Genomic DNA, 26518 nt, shown 5'->3' on the forward strand with positions numbered 1-26518 from the left:
GAGATACAGGATACCCTTAACTATCAGAAATATCACAATCACATATTATGCTGTTAACCCTGTGCTTTGTTGCTCCTCTGGTGGCCAGTGGGTACCAGCTGCTGTGGATAGTCAGAGAAATCGGAAGCTAGTCAATCACCTCCTTTCAAGGATGCAGTGGCTCTGAATCAAACCATACTCGTTTTGACTACATGAAGCAAACAGGGTAAAATTTAAAAGTCATTCACCATTTTACTTTATGAAGTGCTCAGAAGAACTTTTTTCCCCCATTTTAACTAGTTTGTTACTTGAATAAACTTATTCCTGTTAACCTGTTCAAAAAGACCTAAATCTTGCTGGCTTCTATAACGCAATGTCTGAAAGTCGATCTGAGTATTTTCCCTGACCTATGTAGCAAATGGAATCTTTTCTGAGCAATAAAATAAATTAAATAGTTAGCTGTAGTGAAGGCGTGTTAAATAAATGTTTCCTAACTGGGACAGAGGAGAAAATGCTGGTGACACTCAAGGTGTCATAAAACATCTACAAAGTTAATGCTTTAAGTCTAATGAAAAGCTATTGACCTGAAACACCATACTATTACTGTCTCCAGAGATGCTGCCTGATTTGTATAGAATCTCCAGCATCTTCTGCTTTTATTTCAGGTTTCCTATATCCGCAGTACTTTAGCTTTTCACTTCTTGGGTTGGGGTAGCATAACAGTTAGCGCAACACTATTACAGTTCAGGGTGTCAGAGTTCAGAGTTCATTTCCAACGCCACCTGTAAGGAATTTGTACACCGTCCCCATGAAACCAAAGCTTGGGTTTCCTCTGGATGATCTGGATTTCAAAGACGTACCAGTTGGTAGGTTAATTAGTCATTGTAAATTGACCAGTCAGCAGGCTGGGGTTAAATAGGTGAGTTGCTATGTGGTGCAAATTGTTCGGCTGGAAGGGCCTGTTCCATGCTGTAGTTCTAAATTAAAATTTACTTCTCTGTCAAGTAGTTGTATCACTTCAATGCCACTATACTTGGAAAACAGTGTCACAAGGATATCAGCCAAGAAATTTACTGGTGCTGGCAGAGACATTTTAACAGGTTAACTCATGATGCGTGAACACCCAGTTTTAGTCTGATTTATCAATACTCAGCAATGCCTGGGCTCCAGGACCTCCTGTGTTACTGAGTAGCCACCTTGCACATATTAGTTTGCACGCTGAGATGTTGCAGGGCATGCAAAGGTTGGAAGTAGCTAAGTTCAGCACCCGATCAAAGTCTGGGGATGGCAGTTCAGTGTTGAGACAGGCATCGGTTGGGAGTTGAGGATTGGATGTAGAGTTTTACTGATGGGTTGCATCAAATACTTGGTCAGGCTAGGATCTGAGAGTCAGGATTGAATGGATGGTCAGGATTTTGGGCCAGAATCAAAGGGAATTGGGAAGGAGAAGATGGATGTATAATTCAGGAGTCAGAACTGTCTGATTGAGGTAATCATCAGGGAACTGCTTAAGGAGCAGAGCCATTAAAATATGTCCCTTCTTGAATGCCCCAGATCTATACATTTCAGAGAAACAAAACCTAATCTTTCTTGGTAATGGGCTAATGGAAAAATGGCAAGGGGAATTATGTCACTTCACGTATGTAACTGCTGGGAGGATGATTGGAGATCAGAAATAGCCTGTAAGACTTCTGGATTTGATCCAAAAGTTATTACAGTTATTTGTGACAGTTGTGTTTCATTGTGATAATAATAGATTTACATAGCACTGTTTAAAAAAAAGTTTTTTTGCATTTGAAAATGCAACTTTCTAGTGGCCCAACTGTTTCAACAGCAATCGCCATTTCCATTCTGATATGTCGGTCCACGGCCTCCTCTTTTGGCATGTTGAGGCCACTCTCAAGTTGGAAGAGTAACAACTTATATTGCATCTAGGTAGTGTCCAACTTAATAGCATGAACATCTACTTCTCCAATACTGTCTTCCGCAACTCTCTTCTTCATTTCTGTACTCTGGTCCCCCTTTTCCTTCTTCTCATCTGCCTATTGCCTCTCCCAGGTGCAACTCCACCTTCCCTTTCTCCAATGGTACACTGTTCTCTCCTATCAGATTCCTTCTTCTCCAGCCCTTTACCTTTTCCATCTACTGCCTCCCACCTTCTTACTTCATCCCCACCTCCCCTACCCCCTGGCTTCACCTATCACCTTCTAACTTGCACCCTTACCCTCTCCCCACATTCTGGCATCTTTCCCCTTCCTTTTCAGTTCCGAAGAAGGGTCTTGGCCCAAACATCGACTGTTTATTCCTTTCCATAGATGCTGCCTGACTTGCTGAGTTCCTACGCAATCTTTGTGTGTTACTCTAGACTTCCAGTATCTGCAAAATCTCTTGCGTTTACACATTTGCCTCCATGCCCCTTTCACCAAGGTATCAATCTTGAATGTGATTGTTCTAGAAACTTAACCAAAACAACAAAAAATATGTATTTTGTTTGCACCATAATCAGACTGATCTCCCAGCAAATTATTGCCACTTTGCTCTGGAATTGACATGTGTTGTTTAGGGACCTTCTGCAGGTGACTGAGGGAGCACCAATTGATAACATGAGTATTGAAGATTCAATGTTAATATTATATGAACCAAATATGCCAGTGTTATTCCTTACCTTAGATCCATGAATGTCTTTATCAATTTATGCTGCTAGTCTGTCCTGTGCAGTTCCCACCACAGTTCTGTTTGCAGTTGGCTGCCTTCTGAATAAAGTCAGCAGTCTGTAAATGAGATGCAGCAGAGTTGTTTGAAATTCAGAGCGAGTCATAACGGACAGATTCAATACATCAGTCATTCTGCCTTAGGGTTGGATGACTGATGTTAACAGTAACTGTAACTATTAGTCATTTGAAAGAATGATTTAGCCTGCTTATCATTTCTATCCTCTATCAAATATTGGCTTATCATGCAATGAAGACCCAGCTGAGTGTACACACATACATTGAACAAACAAAATTTTATCTATATTTTTTCCTCTTTTAATAATAAATGGAAGTAATTAGTAAGTCTAAGCAGAGCTGAAGAAAGCAATGCTCTATCAGGGAGGTTCAACTGCACGAGAATGTCAATTGAAGGCTGAATTTTATCTTCCCAAAGCATGGATAACTGATGGTGAGGAGGAATTCTTTCAGAGGATGAAGGGCCAGTTGAAACAGCTTGAAGTGAGAAGTTGATTGGGGTGGAGGTGAAGCAAGGGATTGATTACACTGGGGTGAAGTAACATAGGGGAATGAGATTATGGCTGGAAGCAAGGGGTTATCTAGGACTAAGTTGGTGATTGGGGGAGAAGTGGTGGCTGGGAGTGAAATTCTAATTCAGATGAAAATGTTGTTCAGGATTGTGGTGGTAATTAAGTTCTTGTGGTGTCTGGGAGTATAATAATGACAGAGCAAGAATTGAATAGGGTTGAGGATCTATGATCTGGAATGACACTGGCATATTTTGCTCATGGTAGTATTAAAACTGAATCACTGAAATCGAGGCGGGATACACTCAATCTACAACCATCCCTCTGCCTTCTGTGGCCAAGCTAATTTTGTATCCACACTGCCAAGCTTCCCTGGATCCCATACCTCCTGACTTTCTGAATGAGCCTTCCTTGGAGAATGTTATCAAACACCTTACTAAAATCCAATACATCATCCACAGCTTTACCTTCATCAATGTACTTTACCACATCCACATGCTTTTCAAAAGTTCCAGCACATCCTGTTATGTTTGACCTAATTTGGTTTGTTACTTTATTTCTAATTACTAGATCTCACTGCTTACTTGTCTGTTCACTGCTGGTGTTGATTACTTAAGCAATTAACTTTTGGCATCAGCTTGACCATTTTTGTACAGTATTGTACATTTCATTTAGTCGCTATTATTTAGAAGTACTTTCTTCGAGTCAAAGGAATTTTAATCAAGATTTGAAACTTTCTTTTCTGGAATTGCCAAGAAGTACTCTCTTTGCATACTGTGACGAGTTGGTGATCAATAATAGATAGATAGATATACTTTATTGATCCCGAGGGAAATTGGGTTTTGTTACAGCTGCACCAACCAAAAATAGAGCATAAATATAGCAATACAAATACCACAAACAATCAAACAACAATATACAAACTATGACAGATAGAAATAAGTCCAGGACCAGCCTATTGGCTCAGAGTATCTGACCCTCCACGGGAGGAGCTGCAAAGTTCGATGGCCACAGGCAGGAACAACCTCCCATGACGCTCAGTGTTGTATCTCGGTGGAATATGGCCGGAGTCCAACAGCAAAAAGTCCAATATCCGGTCTACAAACACGTTCCTCGACCGTAATATGACCAGGATTGCGCCATCCGTTGTTAACCAGAACAGCAAGCCCCCAACTCCTTTACGCTTACCGCTCTCAGTGCACTTCCAGTCAGCCCAAATGGTCTGGAAGCCTTCCATGGAAAAGTTTTGGTCGGGTATGTCCAAACCGCCTTCAAACTACAACTACGCCAGGATTGGAGTTTACCTACCCGCCTAATTTTTTAAAATGGCAAAACTCTTCAACGAGGTCAGAATGCAGCCTCTTTCTTAATTTCAACATTCTCGTATATCAACTTGTTTTACACTGTCCTCACAAACATCAAGATCCAGTCCCTCTCACTGGTGACTACTGAAGCAAAGTATTCATTAAGAGCCTCCTTTGATTCCAGAGACATGTTTAAAGTTCAAAGTAATTTTATTATCAAAGTACATATATATGTCTTCATTTTCCTGCAGGCATTCACAGTAGAACAAATAAATACAATAGTTTCAATGAAAAACAACACACAAAGACTGACAAGTAACTAATATGCAAAAGAAGACAAATCATGCAAATATAAAAAAACAAATATGACTAATAATAAATAATATTGTGAAAATCAGTTGTAGGGTCCTTGGAAGTGAGTGACATAGGTTGGGTTCAGTGTCCGGGGGAGCGAAGTGAGCATGGTCTAGATGATGAGGGTTCACGATAATGGAAGCAACACACACCAAAGTTGCTGGTGAACGCAGCAGGCCAGGCAGCATCTCTAAGAAGAGGTACAGTCGACGTTTCGGGCTGAGACCGTTTGTCAGGTCTAACTGAAAGAAGAGCTAGTAAGAGATTTGAAAGTGGGAGGGGGAGGGGGAGATCCAAAATGATAGGAGAAGACAGGAGGTGGAGGGATGGAAGCCAAGAGCTGGACAGGTGATTGACAAAGGGGATATGAGAGAATCATGGAACAGGAGGCCCAGGGAGAAGGAAAAGGGGGAAGGGGGGAAAACCCAGAGGATGGGCAAGGGGTATAGTGAGAGGGACAGAGGGAGAAAAAGGAGAGAAAAAGAATGTGTGTATATAAATAAATAACAGATGGGGTATGAGGGGGAGGTGGGGCATTAGCGGAGGTTCGAGGAGGCTACCCAGACGTAATATAAGGTGTTGTTCCTCCAACCTGAGAATGGCTTCATCTTTACAGTAGAGGAGGCCATGGATAGACATATCAGAATGGGAGTGGGACGTGGAATTAAAATGTGTGGCCACTGGGAGATCCTGCTTTCTCTGGCGGACAGAGCATAGGTGTTCAGCGAAACGATCTCCCAGTCTGCGTCGGGTCTCGCCAATATATAGAAAGCCACATCAGGAGCACCGGATGCAGTATATCACCCCAGCTGACTCACAGGTGAAGTGTCGCCTCATCTGGAAGGACTGTCTGGGGCCCCGAATGGTGGTAAGGGAGGAAGTGTAAGGGCATATGTAGCACTTGTTCCGCTTACAAGGCTAAGTGCCAGGAGGGAGATCAGTAGGGAGGGATGGGGGGGGCGAATGGACAAGGGAGTTGCGTAGGGATCGATCCCTGCAGAAAGTGGGGGGGGGGGGGAGGGAAAGATGTGCTTAGTGGTGGGATCCCGTTGGAGGTGGCGGAAGTTACGGAGAATAAAATGTTGGACCCGGAGGCTGGTGGGGTGGTAGGTGAGGACCAGGGGAACCCTATTCCTAGTGGGGTGGCGGGAGGATGGAGTGAGAGCAGATGTGTGTGAAATGGGGGAGATGCATTTGAGAGCAGAGTTGATGGTTAAGGAAGGGAAGCCCCTTTCTTTAAAAAAGGAGGACATCTCCCTCGTCCTGGAATGAAAAGCCTCATCCTGAGAGCAGATGCGGCGGAGACGGAGGAATTGCGAGAAGGGGATGGCATTTTTGCAAGAGACAGGGTGATAAGAGGAGTAGTCCAGATAGCTGTGAGAGTCATTAGGCTTATAGGAGACATCAGTAGACACTACATAGTAGACACACATTCTTTCTCTCTCTCCCTCTCCTTTTTCTCCCTCTGTCCCTCTCACTATACCCCTTGCCCATCCTTTGGGTTCCCCCCCCCTTTTCTTTCTCCCTGGGCTTCCTGTCCCATGATCCTCTGTCTCCAGAGATAGAGACAGAAAGATCTAGAAAGGGGAGGGAGGCCAGAGAAAGCAGGATCTCCCAGTGGCCACACATTTTAATTCCACGTCCCATTCCCATTCTGATACGTCTATCCACTGCCTCCTCTACTGTAAAGATGAAGCCACACCCAGGTTGGAGGAGCAACACCTTATATTCCATCTGGGTAGCCTCCAACCTGATGGCATGAACATTGACTTCTCAAACTTCTGCTAATGCCCCACCTCCCCCTCGTACCCCATCCGTTATTTATTTATATACACACATTCTTTCTCTCTCTCTCCTTTTTCTCCCTCTGTCCTTCTCACTATACCCCTTGCCCATCCTCTGGGTTCCCCCCCCCCTTCTCCCTGGGCCTCCTGTCCCATGATCCTCTCATATCCCTTTTGCCAATCACCTGTCCAGCTGTTGGCTCCATCCCTCCCCCTCCTGTCTTCTCCTATCATTTTGGATCTCCCCCTCTCCCTCCCACTTTCCAATCTCTTACTTGCTCTTCTTTGAGTTAGTCCTGACGAAGGGTCTCGGCCCAAAACGTTGACTGTATGTCTTCCTAGAGATGCTGTCTGGCCTGCTGCGTTCACCAGCAACTTTGATGTGTGTTGCTTGAATTTCCAGCATCTGCAGAATTCCTCGTGTTTGCCATGATAATGGATGCTGCTTTCTTGTGGCACCATTCCTTGTAGATGATTCCACTTCTACCCCTGATCTGTCCTACCAGTCATACCCTCACTCTAGTCATCCTCCTGTTAAATAGTTATGGGTGGGGTGATATTATTTGTGGAAGGTAGGAGTAGTGAGTGAGAGAGAGGCTGGACACATCCTGGTAACATTAGTGTAGGGTAGTTTATTACAGATGAAAACATCCCTGGCATCCCATGCAGCAGGACACATTGTTCCTGGAGTTGTACAATGTACAAACAGGCCTTCGGGCTCATATTCACGGTTAAGTTTATGTTTAATTTATATTTTTGTATGATGCTACTTGTGTGATGCTACATGCCTGTGATACTGATGCAAGTAAGTTTTTCATTGCACCTGTGCATGCACATACAGGTGTCCCCCGCTTTTCGGACGTTCGCTTTATGAAACCTCACTGTTACCAAAGACCTACATTAGTATACTGTTTTCGCTAACAGAAGGTGTTTTCACTGTTAGGAAAAAAATCAGCGCGCGATAAAAGGCAGTGTGCGCCATGAGCAGCCACTGTCCCCCGGATTCGGAATGGCATTGCTTAAACATGTTGCATTGAACAAGATGAGTCCTAAGGTGTCGGAAAAGCCTGAAAGAGCTCGTAAGGGTGTTACACTTAGCGTAAAACTAAACATAATTCAGCGTTTCGATCGTGGTGAACGAAGTAAGGACAGCGTGAGCTTGGCTTGTGGAAGCTGACGAAGATGATGTTAACAACAGGAATTTTGCAGATGCTGGAAATTCAAGCAACACACATCAAAGTTGCTGGTGAACGCAGCAGGCCAGGCAGCATCTGTAGGAAGAGGTGCAGTCGACGTTTCAGGCCGAGACCCTTCGTCAGGACTAACTGAAGGAAGAGTGAGTAAGGGATTTTCTAACTGAAGGAAGAGTGAGTAAGGGAAGATGATGTTAAAGAGGTTTTGGCATCCCATGACCAAGAACTGATAGATGAAGAGCTGATGCAATTGGAAGAGGAAAGGATAGCAATCGAAACCGAATTCATTAGCGAAATGAACGTGAAGCAACTGCGTGAGATTTTCACTGCAATGATAATGTACGACTTTAATTTTGAAAGGTTACGTAGGTTTAGAGGATATTTGCAGGATGATTTGACTGCTTACAAAGAACTGTATGATAGAAAAATGCGCGAGGCTCAGCAAGCCTTCCACATCAGCCACAACAGATGACGAACCTTGACCTTCGACATCGAGGCGCGCAGTCATAGGAGAAGATGAGCTGCCTGCTCTAATGGAAACAGACGACGATGAGATGACTCCCCAGTGTCCCACCACCCCAACACTCAGGCCACGGACAGATACCGATTCGCGGAGAATGCAGCGGTAGCCAGGAGGCACACAGCACATCTTTAAGAAAAAAACCGAAATAAACATGCTAATTAATTTTAGGTGCAATCAGCAATTACCTCTGATCTGGGCCGACAATTACGTGTCGGCGGCACCTAATTAATTAGCATGTTTATTTTGGTTTTTTTCTTAAAGATGTGCTAGGTGTGTTCCGGCTACCGCTGGAGCCCTGCGTGCTTCGCAGCAATGTATCAGTCGGCGGCCCGGAGGTGGGGGCCACTGTTTCACCCCAACCTGTGACGACTCAGTCTAACACACCATCATCAGTGTGCTCGGTGCTGTCCCAATTCCGGTAAGTGATACTACACTGTACATACATTATTTCTACTTTATATCGGCTGCGTATTTTTATGTGTTATTTGGTACAATTTGGCAGCTTCATAGCTTAAAGGTTACTGGAGAGAGTGTTTCTGCCAACAGCGCTTGCGTGAAAATTTCTGCCAAGAGCGCTTGCGTGAGATTTCCGCTATGGAGAACAGTGCCGGCAATGATTGTGGAAAACTATTTCTACTTTATATAGGCTGTGTATTTATCATATAATTCCTGCTTTTACTATATGTTACTGTTATTTTAGGTTTTCTGTGTTATTTGGCATGATTTGGTAGGTTATTTTTGGGTCTGCGAACGCTTACGAACCGTTTCATAGGAATGCTCTACCTTCGGATGGTGGGGGAAACCTGTACTTATTCATTTGACAATAAACTTGCATTTGAACAATCAATCCCTCATTTACACTAATCCTTTACTAATCCCATTTTTCCTCATACAAGTCCATTCCTTCGATTCTGCTGTCACCCATCGGTACTGGAGGCAGTGGGATCTAAAATAGCTAATTTAGCTACATCTTTACACATCTTTGAGACGTGTATAGGAAGGAGGAGTATAGAGAGAAAGCAGAGCTCAGGGTCACAGGGAGATGTGCAAACTTCTCACAGACAGGAACCTGGATCAGGGTCAAACCTGAGGTTCTAGAGCTTTCAGGCAGCAACACCAACACCAGGACTCTGTGCCATCTCTTCCAGCATTGCCTACATCATACTTTGCCTACTCCTTACTCAGGATTGCTCTGTCTAATGTGGCATGTATTTCAGCCCTCTGGTGTGCAGTATTCTAGAGTGATTCTCAAACTTCTCAGCACACCGGGAGGCTGGTATATGTAAACATTCTACCCTATTCTCTTGTGATCTAAGGCCATGTCTACAGTCACTGGGATCTCTATCTCACTGTCTTCTTGGATGATCCATACATGAGTGATGGTGATGTGCTACTGTGCATTTGAATTTTTACAGATGCCCAGCTATCTAGAAATCACCTATATAAAGAACTGCCTTCAGCTACAGATCATGTCCAACTAAAATAGTAGAAGCCTCTCCTATTAATGAGTGGTCTATTGGTTTCATTGCTGACAATAGAAATGTATGTGTTCTCTTAGGTATACGAGGGGTGATTGATAAGTTTGTGGCCTAAGGTAGAAGGGGTCAATTTTAGAAAACGTAGCACATCTATTTTTAAACATAGTCCCCTCCTACACTTATACACTAAACTAAGTCCAGCGGTCGTGGAACAAACGGACCTTGGACCTCCAGAAAGTGTCCACAGCAGGGGTGACTGATAAGTTTGCGGCCTAAGGTAGAAATAGATGAGTTATACAGCTCTCGTTACATGCACATGCAGGTCAGATCTTTAAGTGATTATGCAGAAAATTTGAAGTTAATAACTCATCAGGGGTGATTGATAAGTTTGTGGCCTAAGATAGAAAGAGATGAGTTATTAACTTCAAACTTTCTGTATAATCACTCAAAGAGTTGACCTGCATGTGCATGTAACGAGAGCTGTATAACTCATCTCCTTCTACCTTAGGCCATGAACTTATCAATCACCCCTGCTGTGGGCACTTTCTGGAGGTCCAAGATCCGTATGCTCCACGACCGCTGGACTAAGTGTGTAAATGTGGGAAGGGACTATGTTGAAAAATAAATGTGCTAGGTTTTCTAAAATTGACTCCTTCTATCTTAGGCCACAAACTTATCAATCACCCCTCATATTTATGACCAGGTGCACAGAAGTCATGCATGAAGTACACCCACATTTCGCTCTTCTTGAACATCCGATAACAGCAGAAAGCAAGTAAGCAGTTTCCAAACATGTTAAAATCAACAAACAATTAACCAGATATTTTAAGTACATTTAGTTGCCAAATGATTGGTACCTCCTGTACTTAATAGCCAATGAGTGTATGTTGTTAGATATATGGGTTATGACCAAAGAAAAAACAGCTGAAGTCTCTTAGCGCTTTAGTGCACAGGTATTTATTAGGTGTATCAAAAAACAAACTGACAAAAATTAACAAAAATATTGGAAGGAAGTAATGCCAATATTTACAAAAAGATATCTACCAGAAAACACAATAATATCTCCATACTATTTTGCTCATTGTGAATGTCTGACAATTTCGCTCTCTCTCTCGCTCTCCCACTGAGAGCGATTTGACCCATTTATTAGGCACCAGGACATACCATTTTTAATTTCCCACAAAGTTAGCACATGAATCAGAATATAATGCACCCCACAATGTAGTTACAATCATAGTACAAAATAGACAGAAGTGTCTACCTTAAATATTGTGTCCAAAAAATATACAGTATACACATTAACACATTCCCCATAACTAAAGAAATGAAATGTTGTGTATGGTGGGAAAGGCACCATAAAGCCAACCAAGTGCATTAGCTCAGTTCAGCTCCATTTAGGACCCATTGTGAGAATATACCAAGGAAGGTATTGCAGTGCATACACTCAGCACAGCAACAGCAGAATAACGAGCGATATACACAACACACACACACGCATTTCCAGCATCTGCAGATTTTCTTGTGTTTGAGCTGAATAGCAAGAAAATGATTAGTTTGTATATTTGTGTGTGTGTGTGGAGTGTGTTTATCGAGTGCTCCGTCACAATGTTCAAGGTACTGTGCTGCTGTAGCCCATCCACTTCAAGGTTCGACATATTTTACATTCAGAGATGCTCTCTACGCACCACAGTTGTAATGTATGGTTATTTGTGTTACTGTCATCTTGAACCAGTGTGGGCATTTCTTTCTGACCTCTCTCATTAACAAGATGTTTTCACCCACAGAACTGCCACTCACTAGAATCTTTTGGGTTATTTTGCACTATTCTCTGTAAACTCTAGAGACTGTTGTGCATGGAAATCCCCGGAGATCAGCAGTTTCTGAGATACTCAAACCACCCTGTCTGGCACCAACAATCATTCAAGTCAAGTCACTTTTTATTGTCATTTCAACCATAATTGCTGGTACAGAACATAGTAAAAATGAGACAACGTTTTCCAGGACCATGGTGCTACATGAAATGATACAAAAACTACACTGAACTACGTAAGAAAAAACACAAAAACTACACTAGACTACAGACCTATCCAGGACTGCATAAAGTGCACAATAAATAATAAACAAGACAGTAGGCACAGTATAGGGTATAGTAGGTTGGTGTCAAGCCATCACATTCTTTACCTTTCTAAAGTTTGGTTTGAACAACAACTGAACCTCTTGACCATGTTTACATGCTTTTATGCATAGTGCTGCTGCCGGATGATTGGTTGATTAGATATTTGCATTAACAAGTGAGTGTACAGGTGTACCTAATAAAGTGGCCACTGAATGTATGGTTTAATATGTAGATTTATTGTTAGCACAACTTTTTAAGAACTTGTTTCTACCTTTCAAACTTCTCTCCAAAATCTTTCAAAACAAAGAAACTGATCTTTCACAGAATTGGTCAAACTATCAGCAGTATTTATTGTTGGATTGGATTGTCACTCATATGGAGAGCTGATCGATGGGAGTAGGCAGTTTAAATGGTACATCATGGATTAGATGAAACAAATGGCCTGTTTCTGTGCTGTACTTTTCTATGACTCTATGGTCCTAGACTCCCTAGTGAGTAGTACAGGCCCTGAGCAATCGAATGCTTCCGTATATTAACCCTTTCATTCCAAGGATCATTCTCATAAGCCTCCTCTGAACCTTCTCCAATGCCTGCCCATCCTTTCATATGGGGCCTTTTGCATCCTTGTTTTTGTTTTCTGCTGTACTCAAAACAAATGCTAACTATGCATTTGCCATACGTACTACCTGCAATTTAACCTTTAGGGAATCCTGCATTGGTTCTCTCAAGTCCGTTTGCAATGCCGATTTCTGAATTTGCTCCCCATTTAGAATACAGTCTGCACCTTAATTCCTTTGACCAAAGAACAAGGGCATATACTGTACTTCTCTACACTGTATTGCATCTGCCAATTCTTTTCCTGCTCTCCTAATCTGTGCAAGTCTTTCCCTGCTTCCTCAATATTTGGTTCATTTACTTTTCTTACTTCTTGCAGGAGGCCCCTGATAATTTAATCAAAGGTTAACTGAAGCACAGGAGTCCTTTAAGTTGCAATAACTTAAATTCTGATTTCAAAAAAAGAATATTATTGGTTAGTCAGAGATTTATGGAGTTAGTATCAAATTAAGTATGCTTTTACATGCAGATGTACATTTAGTACAATTGTTTTTAAATGTGTTTTTACCTTTTACCATTTGTTATGCTGATAGTTTCATTGAGACTTACTAGCCTGGATGAGTTTCAGAGGCATAAGGCATAAAAGACTAGGATGCATACTTGAATATTTTGGCCCACACCATTGTATGTAACTTGTCTTGATAGTGAAGCCTAATGAATGATTTAAGCTTTCCTTGGCTTTTTGGTATATCAGGTAAGAATGATACAACTGTATAAACTGGTAGACAGATAAAGTTGTAGTCTCCCATAGTTTTTTAAAATATCCAAACTTAGTGAAAAAATGTCAAATTATATCTATGCATCTAATTACTCTCAAGCATTTTATTAAAAAATACCATTTGGATAGAGTTGCAACATCTTCATCTAACTCCCACAATCCTGATGAACTTTCAGAAATTCATTTATCAGTTCATTTATTTTTATAAATCCCCAAATTGCTGAATATAGCACATTACATGAATGGAAGTGATCAAATAGCTACGCCTATGATTTTAATTGTATTTCTTCACTGAACTGAAACATTTAATAGTTCATGTAGCAGGCAGGAATTACGATTGAATGTCTGCAGACATTCAAGGCTGGGATGATTGACAGCACTGAAGGTTACAACCAACTAGGCATAATATTGATCAACTTTGATTTCATTGAATCAGGAAAAGCTGTGCACCCATATTGTTCTCCAATGTCAATTTTGGGCTGCTGATTTCAAATTAAATACACAAGAGATTCTGCAGATGCTGAAAATCCAGAGTACACATCAGGTGAAGGGTCTCAGCCTAAAACATCAACTCTTTATTCCTTTCCATACATGCATAGATATTGAGTTCCTCCAGCATTTTGTGTGTGTTGTTTCAAACTGAATTATTTCATCTAATGTTGTTCTCATTCCATTGCGAGTTGTATGCATTTTAGGCACAGCTGTCATTTATTACCTATAGCTAATGACCTGTGAGAAAGCAGTGGCTCACCAGTTTTTGAATTGCTGCAGTCTATCTGAGGAAGATCCTCCCCAAGTTTGTCAAGTACGAATTCCAGTGCCCATAAGGGAAGAGCAGGACTGACACCTCAAAATTCTAAGATGTGGAACTTCATATAGGATGGGGATTGAGGGTCGGGTGGGACACAAAAGAGGAAGTTGCATTGCAGGATTATTGATAGGGTCCGTTACTGTAGTTATGAGGGAGAATTTTCAATAAATCTCCTCAGATCAAATCATATAGATACTTAGGAACAAAAAACATATTGTCAATTAGACAGAGATATTCTACTGGTCTTACAGCAGGATATTGAGGAGCAGACATGTATTCAAATCACAGAGACATGTAAGAATAATAAAGCTATGGTGGCAGAGGATTTCAACTTCCTTGATATTGATTGCTTTAGTGCAAAGTGCATGGAGGGAGTGGAATTTTTAAAATGTATTCAATATATAGATAACCATTCTAAAGAAGAGGCAGAATTGTACCTAATGTTAGCTGGGAAAGAAGTTGAAATGCCAATTAAATAACATTGTGGAGATAATGACCATAATTCAGGGTTTCAAGATAATTATGGAAAAGGATAACAATTGTTTGGAGATTCAGGTCATGAAATGGAGGAAGGCCAATTTCAAAAATCATAATATCGGATCTGACAAAAATAGACCGGCAACTGCTTACATCTAATAAGTGGGTGTTATTCAAATTGAAACGTTAAGAGCTCAGAACTAATAAGTCCCACTAGGGTGAATGTTAACAATAGCAAGTCCACAAAGAAATACCAAGAGTCAAATAAAGAGAAAACAGGAAGTAGAAGACAGATACAGAGAGCTTAAAGTGAAGAAAAAGCCCTTCAGGGGTATTTTAAGTATGGCAACTGGGAGGTTACTTAAAAAGGAAATTAGGAGGACAAGAGGGGACATGAAATATCACTGGAGACAAGGATAAGGAAAACCTATGACAATCTGCACACTAGGCAGATTGGCAGATCCCTTTGGGAGGACTCATAAGGGATGTGGATGTTTGGGTCCAAGAGACTATTGAAGAATAGAGAATTCTTCATGTACAAATGCAAAAATCCCTGGAAGTGGCAGGACAGGTATATAAGGTGGAAAACAAGAAGAGAGCAGGAATAGTTCATAGTTCAAGTTTAATTGTCATTCAACCATACATGAATCCCTGTGAATACAGCCAAACAAAACAGTGTTACTGGACATCCATCTCTTCAAGTCTGCCCTGCCCTGCCATTCAGTAGGATCAGAGCTGATCTATATTCTCCTCAACCCCTCCTGTGTGTGAGTTTCCTACAGTCGGAATACACATAGTGGGCTATAGGGCCTGTTCCTTTGCTCTGTGTTTCTAATTGCCAGAAAACTGACTAAATTGCTGTGGGGCGTCTCTCCGTTGGTGCACACTGCAGCCATGGTGCATTGATTAGAAGGGGAGTAAATATTTATGATAATGAATGAAGCTGAACATTAAGAAAGCTGCTTTGTTCTGGATGATGACAAGTTATTGCTGGAGGAGTGCAGCAGGTCAGGCAGCATCTATGGAAAGGAATAAACAGTCAATGTGTCAGGCCAAGACTCTCCATCAGGACTGAAAAGGAAAGGGAAAGAAGCGACTTCCTTGTACTCCCTTACCTGGTTTCACCTATCACCTAGCAGCTTACACTCCTTCCCGTCAACCCCACCCCATCTTATTTTGGCTCCTTTCCCCTTCATTTCTCGTCCTGTTGAAGTTTCTGAGCCCAAAATATTGACCGCTTATTCCTCTCCATACATGCAACCTGACTCGTTGCGTTCCTCCAGCATGTTGTATGTGTTATAGATAGAACTTGTATGATATAGATTTAGGGTAAAGGGTAAAAGGCTTAGAGGGAATTGAGACAGAATTTTATCACCAGGATCACCTCTAGGATCTGGATGACAATGCATGAGCGGGGTTCCTGGAGGTAGGTAATCGTGGAACATTTAAGAGTTTCCAGTAGGTACATGAATGCTGTGGCATAAAAGGCTATAGACTAAATACTGTTAAATGGGATTAATATAGATAGATATGTGATGGCCAGCATGGACATGATAGGCCAAATGGTCTGTTTCTCTGCTCTGTGATTCCAATTGTCAGAAGACTAATTAGGTTTACATGGTGCAACACTACAGTAATGGTGCATTAATGAGAGAGGAACTAGATATTTAAGATGGTGATCTCAGTTGAACATTAGGTAAGCTGCTTTGTTCTGGATGATCAGAAATTCTTGAGTGTCGTTGAATCTACTATATGACAAGCAGGCTGTTGGAAATTAATAAAGCAGTTACCAGACATGTGACTTGAAGATGGAGTTAAAACTTCATGGCTGCTCCATTTAGGACACTGATTGGTAGTATTTCTAACTATAGAGGATGCAACAAATAGTAATGCTGTTGAACGCCCAGAGTAGTTGGAGATAGTTCGATACCCTGTAACTGGATGTAGTTGTTACTGGTCACCTGCTGGGTGTGAATCTTACTGACCATTCATCACCTCAGACCTGAATGCCATCCATACCTGGTGGCACACAGACGTAGAAGGCTGATGAACGGTGTTGCAAATGGATTGAACTCTGCAATCATCATAAAACATCGCCACATATCAACTTGAACGAGTAAAAGTGTTGAACCTGTTGAAGGTAACTTTCCTGAGGGTACTGATTAAGAAACTCTTATAGCCTATGTAGTGTGCATACAAAAGAAATCTAATCTGTCCAGTTACTGGCATACCTTATTTTTCTATCATTAACATGTTGATGGGAGGAAATTAAGGTAAAATTTACTAACACAGTGGATTCTGGTTAATTGCTCTTTGCTTAAGCATGGATATACCCAAGAAGCAATGCTGGCTCCCACTTCTGCTGCCCATGCTCATGCTGCTCTTTGGTGGTGGTTATGAATACAATCTATAATGATCTGTCCTTTTCCAGGGAGTGTTACTGGCCATGAATGGGTTGGCTGAGGACGTACAGAAATGTGCTATTCATCTCAGCTTCCACCATTCTCCATGTCAAGCCCTGCAGTCACTTCTTCTCTAGCTCCACACTTCTTTCAATCCCAGGTCTGAATGAGTTCAAAATTTCAGTAAATGGTGGGTCTGCAGGAGCTGGCTCCTGTTCCCTCATAACGGAAGAAGTCGTACTAGCTTTTGGTTGCATTGATGATGCTTGGGCTTGGTTTTGTAGTGAGGAATAATTCTGTAGTTTTGGTGCTTGACACCATTGAGAGTGAAGGGAATCTTTGACCTGGTTTATTGTAGAGAAGGAACCAGGGTTTTGGAAGAAATATAGAAGGCAGTAATTAAAACAGAAAAGCAGTAATTAAATCAGGCATTAATTCGAACAGAGTGTTGTAAATACGCAGCTGGTCAGGGGACACAATAGACCACAGATCTAGTGCAAAAAATAAACAGTGGAGTCAAATTGAGACCCCACATTAGGACAGAGAGGCTATCCCGAACTCTCGATTGTATGTCATGTCATTTTAACTCCCCTTCTTATTCCTACACTGACCTGTCTGTTTGCCTGTCCCTCTCCCTCCCTCCCTCCTTCCAATCCACCTCCAGTATTCCCTTTTTTGTTCCCATTTTCAAACTCCTACCACCCCATCACCAATTTTCATCCCCCTTCCCCTCCTGGTTCCATCCAACTTCTACCCTCACACTTCACCCACTGGATCCCCTCCCTCATCTGGTTCTATTTGACCTTCATTTCTCTCCTAATTGTTCTCAATATCATTGTCATTATATCAGATTCTGGCACTTGCAGCACTTCTGTCCCTGCTTATCATTGGTCGCTCCTTTATAGGAAGGGAGTGGAAGCTTTAAAGAGGGTGCAGAGGAGACTTACCTGGATGCAGAATGAGAATAGGCCAAGTGACCTCGGATTTTTTTTCTCTTTGCAGCGAAGGTGTATGAGAGACAGGTTGTTAAGTGATATAAGATGGTAAGAGACATAGATTGAGAGTAGCCAGAGACTTTTTCCTGTTGCTCTGGGAAACTATCTTGAAATACCTTCTGTGAATTTTTTTTTAGATTATGAAGACACGTAGTCCCCTTTTATTGTCATTTAGTAATGCATGCATTAAGAAATGATACATTATTTCCTCTGGTGTGATATCACAAAACACAGGACAAACCAACACTGAAAAAACTGACAAAACCACATAATTATACATATAGTTACAAACAGTGTAACAATACCATAACTTAATGAAGAAAGTCCGTGAGCACAGTAAAGTTCAAAGTTTCTCAAATGTCCCACATCTCACGCAGACGAGAAAAGGAAGGAAAACTCTTCCTGCCATGCCGACCACAATCCGACTCTGAGTCATCCGAAAGCTTCGAGCTCTGATCAGCTCTCTGACACCGAGTACTGAGCGGCATCTCTGCCGAACGATTCTACCCCCTTCTCGGTCGCCAAAAGCAGGCAAGGCCGGGGATTTTGAGGCCTACCCTCCAAAAGATTCCCGACCACACAGTAACGACAGCAGCGGATGGGTGTTTCAGAAATTTCTCCAGATGTTCCTCTGTGCTTTCACGTCCATTCTCCATCAACCAGAATTGTCCACGGCCCCTATTTATCAGATACAACATCATTTTTCACTGGAGAGCTGCGCACGCGTGGCGCGCTGCCATCTTCTCCTCCCGCTTTGAGAATTTGTTCTCAAAGCTATTGTTTGCAACTGAATTAACCCATAAATACTTCCATCTTTATTACACTATTTTTACACCCTTGTGGATCTGTCGATTCAGCACCCTTTCCTATGGTATGGCCACTATGTGAAAGTCTACATCCTACTCCTATCAGTATCTTCCATCCCTTGGTTTTTCTATCTTCTCTCAAATGGAGCCAATATCTTCTGAGCCTGGATCGTCTCTCACAGCTATTCTTATTTCACCTTATACTAACAGTTCTACTCTGCTACCTTTTCCTCCCCACCAATTCTTCCAAATGAAATAATCATGCATGTGTTTACAGTTTTAATCTACTTGAATGGACGTTTCTGTAAAGACCATCAAATCATATCCATTCACCTCTGTCTGTGCCATTAATTTAACAAGCTTATATTGAATGCTTTATGCATTTGGACATAAACCCTTTAGACTTGCCCTTTTTGCCATTTTTAATTGTCTTACCTTTTCTTGTGTTGTGCTCGATCTGCTTCCTACCCTTGAATCCCCTGTATTCAGTTTATGCTTTCTACTGTTGTTTTTTCACTTGGCCATGTAGTCACCTATCTTGATTCCACTGCATTCACTTTGCCTTTCTACTGTCTCCTCATCTTAACATACATTTTATCTCTTCCTATCCCAAATGTGGCAACAGACAATGGAATTTGAATATTAGCCTTACTTCTCTCTTCAGGTGTTCCCGGACTTGAAATATTAACTGTTTCTCTCCTTGCAATTACTGCCTGACCAGTATTTTCAACAGTTTGTTTTAATTACATCACTAGTACTTTCCTTCTGTAAGGTAATGTATTAGAATAGAATTTTTTTCAACTTATTCATATGATGTGTATTTTATTGGATTGGCCAGCATTTATTTTCTTCATCTGTTTGTCTTTAAAGTTGAATAGCTTCCTGGATCATTTCAGAGGAGAACTAATAAATCATAAGACCTTAATATATAAGAACAGAATTACAGTAGGCTATACAGCCCATTACATCTGCTCCTCCATTCAATCTTGGCTGGTATTTTTTTACACCCCGTTCTCTCTCTTTCTGTTCAACTCTTAATCTCCCTATCAACCAAGAATCTACGAATTTATGCTAAAGTACACCCAATAACTTGGCTTCCACAGATTTTCCAACCTCTAGCTGAAAAAGTCCCTCCTCACCTTAGTTTTAAAGAGACGTCCCTTTATTCTGACCCTGCCCTCTTGGATTCTGAACTCTCTTACTAATGGAAGTATCTGCTCTATGTCCACTCTGTCCAGGCCTTTCAGTATCTGGTAGATTTCAATGAGATTCCTTCCTCGTTTTTCTGAATTCCTTTGTGTGCAGGCCCAAAGACATCAAATGCTTTTCATCCATTAGCCTTCCATTCCTGAGATCATTCTCGTGGATTTCCTCTGGACCCCGTCAGCAACTGGCATGTTCTTTCTTAGGTATGTGATCCAAAGTTGGTGTCAATATTCCATATATTTTCTGGACATTGTTTTATAAAGCCTCAGCAGTACTACCTTGCTTTTATATTTTAGTCCTCTTGAAATGAATGCTATCATTGTATTTGTTTTCCTTGCAACTGACTCAACCTTGAATCAACTAGATTGTTTTTAGATTTAGAGTCCTGAATAGGGTAATGATGGTCAATTTCCTTCCTGGTGAACTGAATAGATTTGTTTGGCAGCTAGTGGTTTCGTTAAATGCTGCCCTGTCAAATTCTATTGAAAGATGAATGGGTATTATTACTTCCACTATCAAATTTGTCATTAGTATCTCTGACCTGCCTTGCCTCAGCTATGTAGGTAGGTCAGAAACCAGACCAATGCAGTAGAAACTAGAAGAGAAGGAATTGCATTAAGTTTAATGAACTTTGAGAGAAATGGGGTGATGTCATGTAGCTCTAAGATTACTCTGGTCTTTTAACTGGAATTTAATAATGAATGCTTATGGAAACTTTAAACGAAATGTGCCTGTGTTGAAATTTTCAGTTTCTATGCCATACTTGTTGGAAAATAAAATTTATTTTTTCCTATCAGCTACTTTTTTTTATTGTAGCTAGACCATGAAAGATTAATCAATTAAGAGCAGATTAAAATAAATCCTGTACTCAGACACATTGATTTATGTTCTTAAAAATGTTTTTTATAAACCAGCGTTGATTATGAACGGCTGCCATTGAAACTTCCGCAGCAGTTTGTTCCCCTTTGCATTTTATTTTGCTGGATTACATCAGGATGGATGAGGCTTGGGGCTGTGGGTGAGTGGCAGAAGAGGACAGAGTGGTGGAACAGCTAACACCAATCTTTCAAATGCCAGAACTGACAGAATTATTGACAGTCAGGGTCTCTCAAGGCCATTTCAAAAGGGCAGACAGATCACACTCCCATCACAGTCACCACTGCAGGGTCAATGTGCCTAAGATACTAATCTGGAAGCTTATCATGGAGACTGCAGGCACAGTGAGCAATTAGACTTGGTGTTGAACCCGAAGTAGTTTTGAACTTCCAGTCAGCAGAGCCTTTTTGATGCCCTTTGGAAACACATTTTCTTCAGCTAATTGACAGTCCAGAAATGTAACAGACTATCTATTTTCTTATGCAACCATTTACACGTCTCGTTAGCAACAGGAAAAGAAGGATAAGACAGGCTTTTCGCTTCCTCTCTTTGGCAAATTTCCATGGATACTAGATGTTGCCGACCACACTCATACAGCAATCTATGAGTCTGTGGAGTGTGTATGATATAGGAGTGATGGGGATGGGAGGGAGATCTTGTGAATAGGACAGTGTGTTTTATTTTTAAAAATGAAAATGGAATTGGATAAATCATAGTGGGGACATGTCAGAGGCTGTGTGGCAGAAAAAAGAAAGGGGATGAAGAAGAGCTTTCAAAGAAATAGTATAGGCAGAGTAAGCTGTGCAATCCATTTCTGATTTTATTACAGATGAATAGAAAAGGATATTGTTCTCAAATACTGAGTTGTCATGGAATGCTACAAATACTGTCTATGAAAACCAGTTACCAAAATGCCATATTCTCTTTTGCACAAATTAGACAACATCTAGGCAGCTGGCAAAACCACTAACCTCCTTTCACATGAAGTTTTCTTCCCTTTCAAAGTGGCATTACTGACAAAGGGAGGACTGGTTGCATTAATCTCACCGGAACGAACATCATTGCATCTAAATGAAGCTGAGCTTCACCCTCAAAAGGAACAGAGGAAGGATAGTGCTCCCTTTTCATCTTCTCCTCGTAATATACTTGTATTCTTTGAACTATCTCTAATCCCAGTCTATCCCTCCTTTAATTGTACACAGTAGTCCAGGTGTGATCTCACCAATAACCTGTATAGTTGTGGGTAGACTTTCTAACCTTCTTCTCTTTACAATAAAGACAAACACGTCATTAGAGCCTGGCACACAGGGTAGGATGTTAATTACTGCAACCGCTTCACTTGCTACGCATGGATATTTAGGGTTTAGTTGACAATTTGCTGATTGTCAGAGAGAAGGAGTGGAAATATTGGAAAACATTAACCTCTTCCTCCCCTCAACTGAACAACAACAGCAATGGTGTCAAGTTTTTCAGTCACATTTTGCTTCATTAGGCTTGAAATCGTACCCCAAATATGGTATTCACTGAAAGGATAGGCTGGCTTTACACTAACACCATCACTGATAACTCAGGAACCTTGCTACCTGGGTAGTATTGTCAGAAAATTCTTAAAGAACTTAACAGGCCATGTAGAATCCAGTGAAAGAGACAGGAAGTTCATTCTGGATAAGCTCTGATGAAGAGTCATCGAGCTGAAATGCTGACTCCTTTTCTCTACATGCTGCTGTCTGACCTGCTGAATAATTAGGGTATTTTCAATAATGGTTTCAAATTTCCAGCATTCACTGTCTTCTCTGAAATTATCAGTGTTTGTGCAAACATTCACTAGTACATTATCAAGACCTGGAGAATTTGCTGAACTCTGTTGCCTGGCTGATGAATTTTGCACATCTCTTCAGCAGTCCTAAAATTCGATAATTTCTAAAAACTGGTCAAAACTCAACAGGTCAAGTTGCTTCAGCTGTTGCATCCATATCTTGGGGATGGATTCCAGTCTTCCACACCTGCACTCTGGAAATATGGAAACTGAGTGTGGCAGGGTGGCACATTAGACATCTTGTTCCGCTGATGGATTCAGAACTAAGTGCAGTAACTATTCTGTAAGGAACTGACTGAATGGGTTGGACACATTTGATTATCTGACCCCTCTGCTTAACATCAATAACACAACCTATTCATTTGAATGCAACTTCAACTGAAAAAGGTGTTACTTTATTTTAATTAGTAACACTAATCAATTTACACAGGTTTAAAGTGAATGGATTTGTAACTTTTTAAAAATCTTTTAATTTATATAAATATTCTTCTATTGTTGTCCAAATGCTTTGATATTTTGAAACATTTAGAAAAATTGAAAATTTCTTTTTAAATCACGGGGTAACACATACAAAATGCTGGAGGAACCCAGCAGGTCAGGCAGCATATATGGAAAGGAATAAAGAATTGTTGTTTAAGACTGAGACCCATCATCAGAATGAAGGTCCAGATGAAAGATCACAGCCCGAAATATTGATTGTTTATTCCCTTACATCGATGCTGTATAACCTGCTGAGTTCCTCCTTCATTTTGTGTGTGTTACCCTGGACTTCCAGCATCTGCAGAATCTCTTGTGTTTTTGAAATCGTAGCAGTTAGAGGTTTATCACAGTAGGCTGAGCTGTAGCTTCTTCCATCCTATGGTGGACCACACTGACTCCAGAAATAACTTACCGTCTCATGGAATGATCGCAGCAGCACAGCCAGCAGGATCCTAGAGTTTATGCTGTTGCAGAAGGTAGCAAAGATATCCTACAAGAGGCTAACACGATGCAAACTGAGGCCAACTTGATCCAAACCAGTGAGAAATTGTGATGAGAAAATAACAAGCCTACATATTTTCCATGGAGCCATTTGATTAGGTACTGCTAATCAATAACTTCCTCCCTTGGCTTTGTTTTAAGTGCTGCTCTTGCCAGAAACATCTGATTAGGGAGTGGCTATCAAATTTTATGATTTGTGGTAATAACTGCATGCTCAGTGAAATACTCAATGGAGCGTTCATTAGAAATTCTGAAATGACTGTGTAATATTAGCTGATAAATGTTTAATTGTTTCTTGTGCACTTTCCATTATTTCAGTGGAGATGTTAAACTGTGCTTTGACATATCCTTCTCACTGACATACATATTCTCACTCTATACAGTTTCTTGTAAGTCTTTCTGTACAGTCCTTTTCTTGAAGGTTAATGGCCTTGTTTTCTATAGCAGACAATTCAAGTGCTCAAGTTCAATTGCACAATCACACACCAAGGAAGCCTGAAATTGTTGAACTTAATTAAAATGTGATTCTAACAGTAATCAGGAATTACTAAATAAAGAGTATCATAGCTTTAATACAATTAATGCAAAGTAACAGCACAAGAAAATACATTCCAAAAGTTCCAAAAATTTCAGATTAATGGTTTGTTTAGTTAATAGCCTTTAATTATTGAATTATAACACTGCTTCCATTTTATATATTTAGGCCACAGATCGTGAGAGAGATCCAATCACTTATCGTATTATAAATGGAGATCCACAGCAGGTTTTCAACATTACTCAAAGGTAAGTGGAAATGGATATCCTTATTTAACTGCACATCTGTTACTTGTCTGAATTTGAATTTGCCATTCGTACATAACTAATAGCAAGTAGCAATATGTTTACTTTTGTGTTGTCAGTTCCACATATGCCAGTAAATGCCTTTGTAAAAAGTTCTAGTTTTAAAATCTTGCTGGGAAGATTCATGCTGTCAAAACTTCCGGTGGTGGAACTCAGAATCAGGCTATGATTAGGCAGTGAAAGCATGAAGTAAACCTTATGGATTTCCTTATAGGAATAATCTTGTTGTTTTGCTTCCACTTAACAAAGTCAAGATACTTCTTAAAGTCTTGTCAAAATTATGCATTCCCTGCTCTCAAAAGGAAGGTTTTGCTTATTTAATGCACATGTACCAAAGTGAAATATAGTTCATGATAACATTAACAAATAGAATGTGATAGCAAACCACATTGGCCAATATTAAGAGCAATAAGTAAACGCTTGTGTTTGGAAGCAAGCCTTTGAGGACTTCTGAAGGACAAATGAGATAGAAAGGAAAGATTTTTGATGAAAGTTCTGGAGATCAGGAGCAAAATATGATCACTTATAATGGAGGGAGGAAGGGAAAAGACCTTGAAAGGATTTGGGTAGGAATTATTGAATTTTAGGATCAAGTTATTGCTCAACCAGGAGTCAGAGCAGAGAAAAAGCAGTAAAGTGATGTACTGATGGGACTCTGTTAGGATGGCGGTAGAAGAATTCTAAAGACGATTAATTCTACAGAGGATGAAAGATGAAAGCCTGATCAGAAAAACACCGCAAGTTAGTTGAGAAGTACAAAAGACAGGGGTGAAAGGTTCAGCAGCAGGTGACAAAATGGAAGATTTTGCAGTTTATATGGCAGTATTAGTATGATACAAATATATTGCAAGTAGAGTCTGGTGTAAGCATATTGTCAGAGGCAGGGCATGGGTTTGTGTTGGGAGTGTGTACAGTGGCTTCAGTCATCTCAATCGCATAGGCTGAAGTAGGTAAATTTATCAGTTGTGTATCTGCTGTGGGTTCATCAGCGCAGAAACAGGGTTTTAACTCTTATGATGGTGGGAATAAAAAATAAAAATTGTTATTGAATAATACCTTTTACGTAGAGAGAGGTGGGTCCGTGGAATGCCCTGTTGAGGGTGGTGGTAGAGGCAGATACATTAGGGACATTTAAGAAACTCTTAGACAGGCACACAGATGATAGAAAAATGGAGGGCTATGTAGGAGAGATAGATTAGATTGATCTTAAGATTAATTTTCAAAAGTCAGCATAACATCGTGGGCCAAAGGCCCTGTACTGTGCAGTAATGTTATATGTTCCACTGTGTCACCTAAAAGTTTGATTTTAAATAACATGCTATCAAACTCACAAATTTTGATAATTTGTGAGTAACATCAATTAACCACCATGAAAGTTAAATATAATGCATTAAAAGTTTTTTTTTCAAATAGGGAAGTGTTACCCCAAGGTGATCAGATCGAATGTGTCTCAAGTCTTCTGAAAATTCAAGGCTCATCCATGGTTCTCTTTTTATTATTTCATTAGTTGAGCATTCAAAAATCCTAAAAAAAAATCAATATGCAAGATTTCATAAAACCATGTTAATTCAGTCTAAACATGTTGTGAATTTCTAAATCCTGTTACCAGGGCATTAATAATAGGTCCTATTATTATCCATGCTTCTGATGTCAGGCTAACTGGCCTAAAGTTCCTCTTTTTTACTCTTCCTTGTTTCCTAAAACAATGAGGTTACAGTTATTAATTTTCAAACCATAGAGACTGTTCATGAACCTCAACACCTCTGCCCTTCAGGTAAGGGAATCTGTCAGATTTTAGTCCTGTTAATTGTTCCAGTAATTGCTCTTCATTAATATTAATTACTTGATGTTTTACAGACTCATTAGACCTTTGGTTACACAAAAATTCCAGTTATGAACTCTCTTCTGTAAAGAGAGAGTCAAAATATTTGTTTAACATCTCTGCTAGTTTCATATTCCTCTATATAATTTCTTCTGTCTGTGTCACCCAGGAAATTATGCGTTGT

At 40.6% G+C, this 26518-nt stretch overlaps 1 protein-coding gene across 1 annotated transcript in view; it reads left to right on the top strand.

Moving 5' to 3' along the window:
* Positions 1 to 26518, top strand: part of pcdh15b (protocadherin-related 15b) — a 780285-nt gene that overhangs the window by 343352 nt on the left and 410415 nt on the right. The window contains exon 15 of the mRNA XM_072239829.1: positions 24376 to 24455. Coding sequence (XP_072095930.1) covers positions 24376 to 24455 — 80 coding nt within the window. The remainder of the gene's footprint in view (positions 1 to 24375; positions 24456 to 26518) is intronic.

The sequence above is a fragment of the Mobula birostris genome, chromosome 21 (genome assembly GCF_030028105.1).
Source record: "Mobula birostris isolate sMobBir1 chromosome 21, sMobBir1.hap1, whole genome shotgun sequence".
NCBI classification, from domain to species: Eukaryota; Metazoa; Chordata; class Chondrichthyes; order Myliobatiformes; family Myliobatidae; genus Mobula; species Mobula birostris.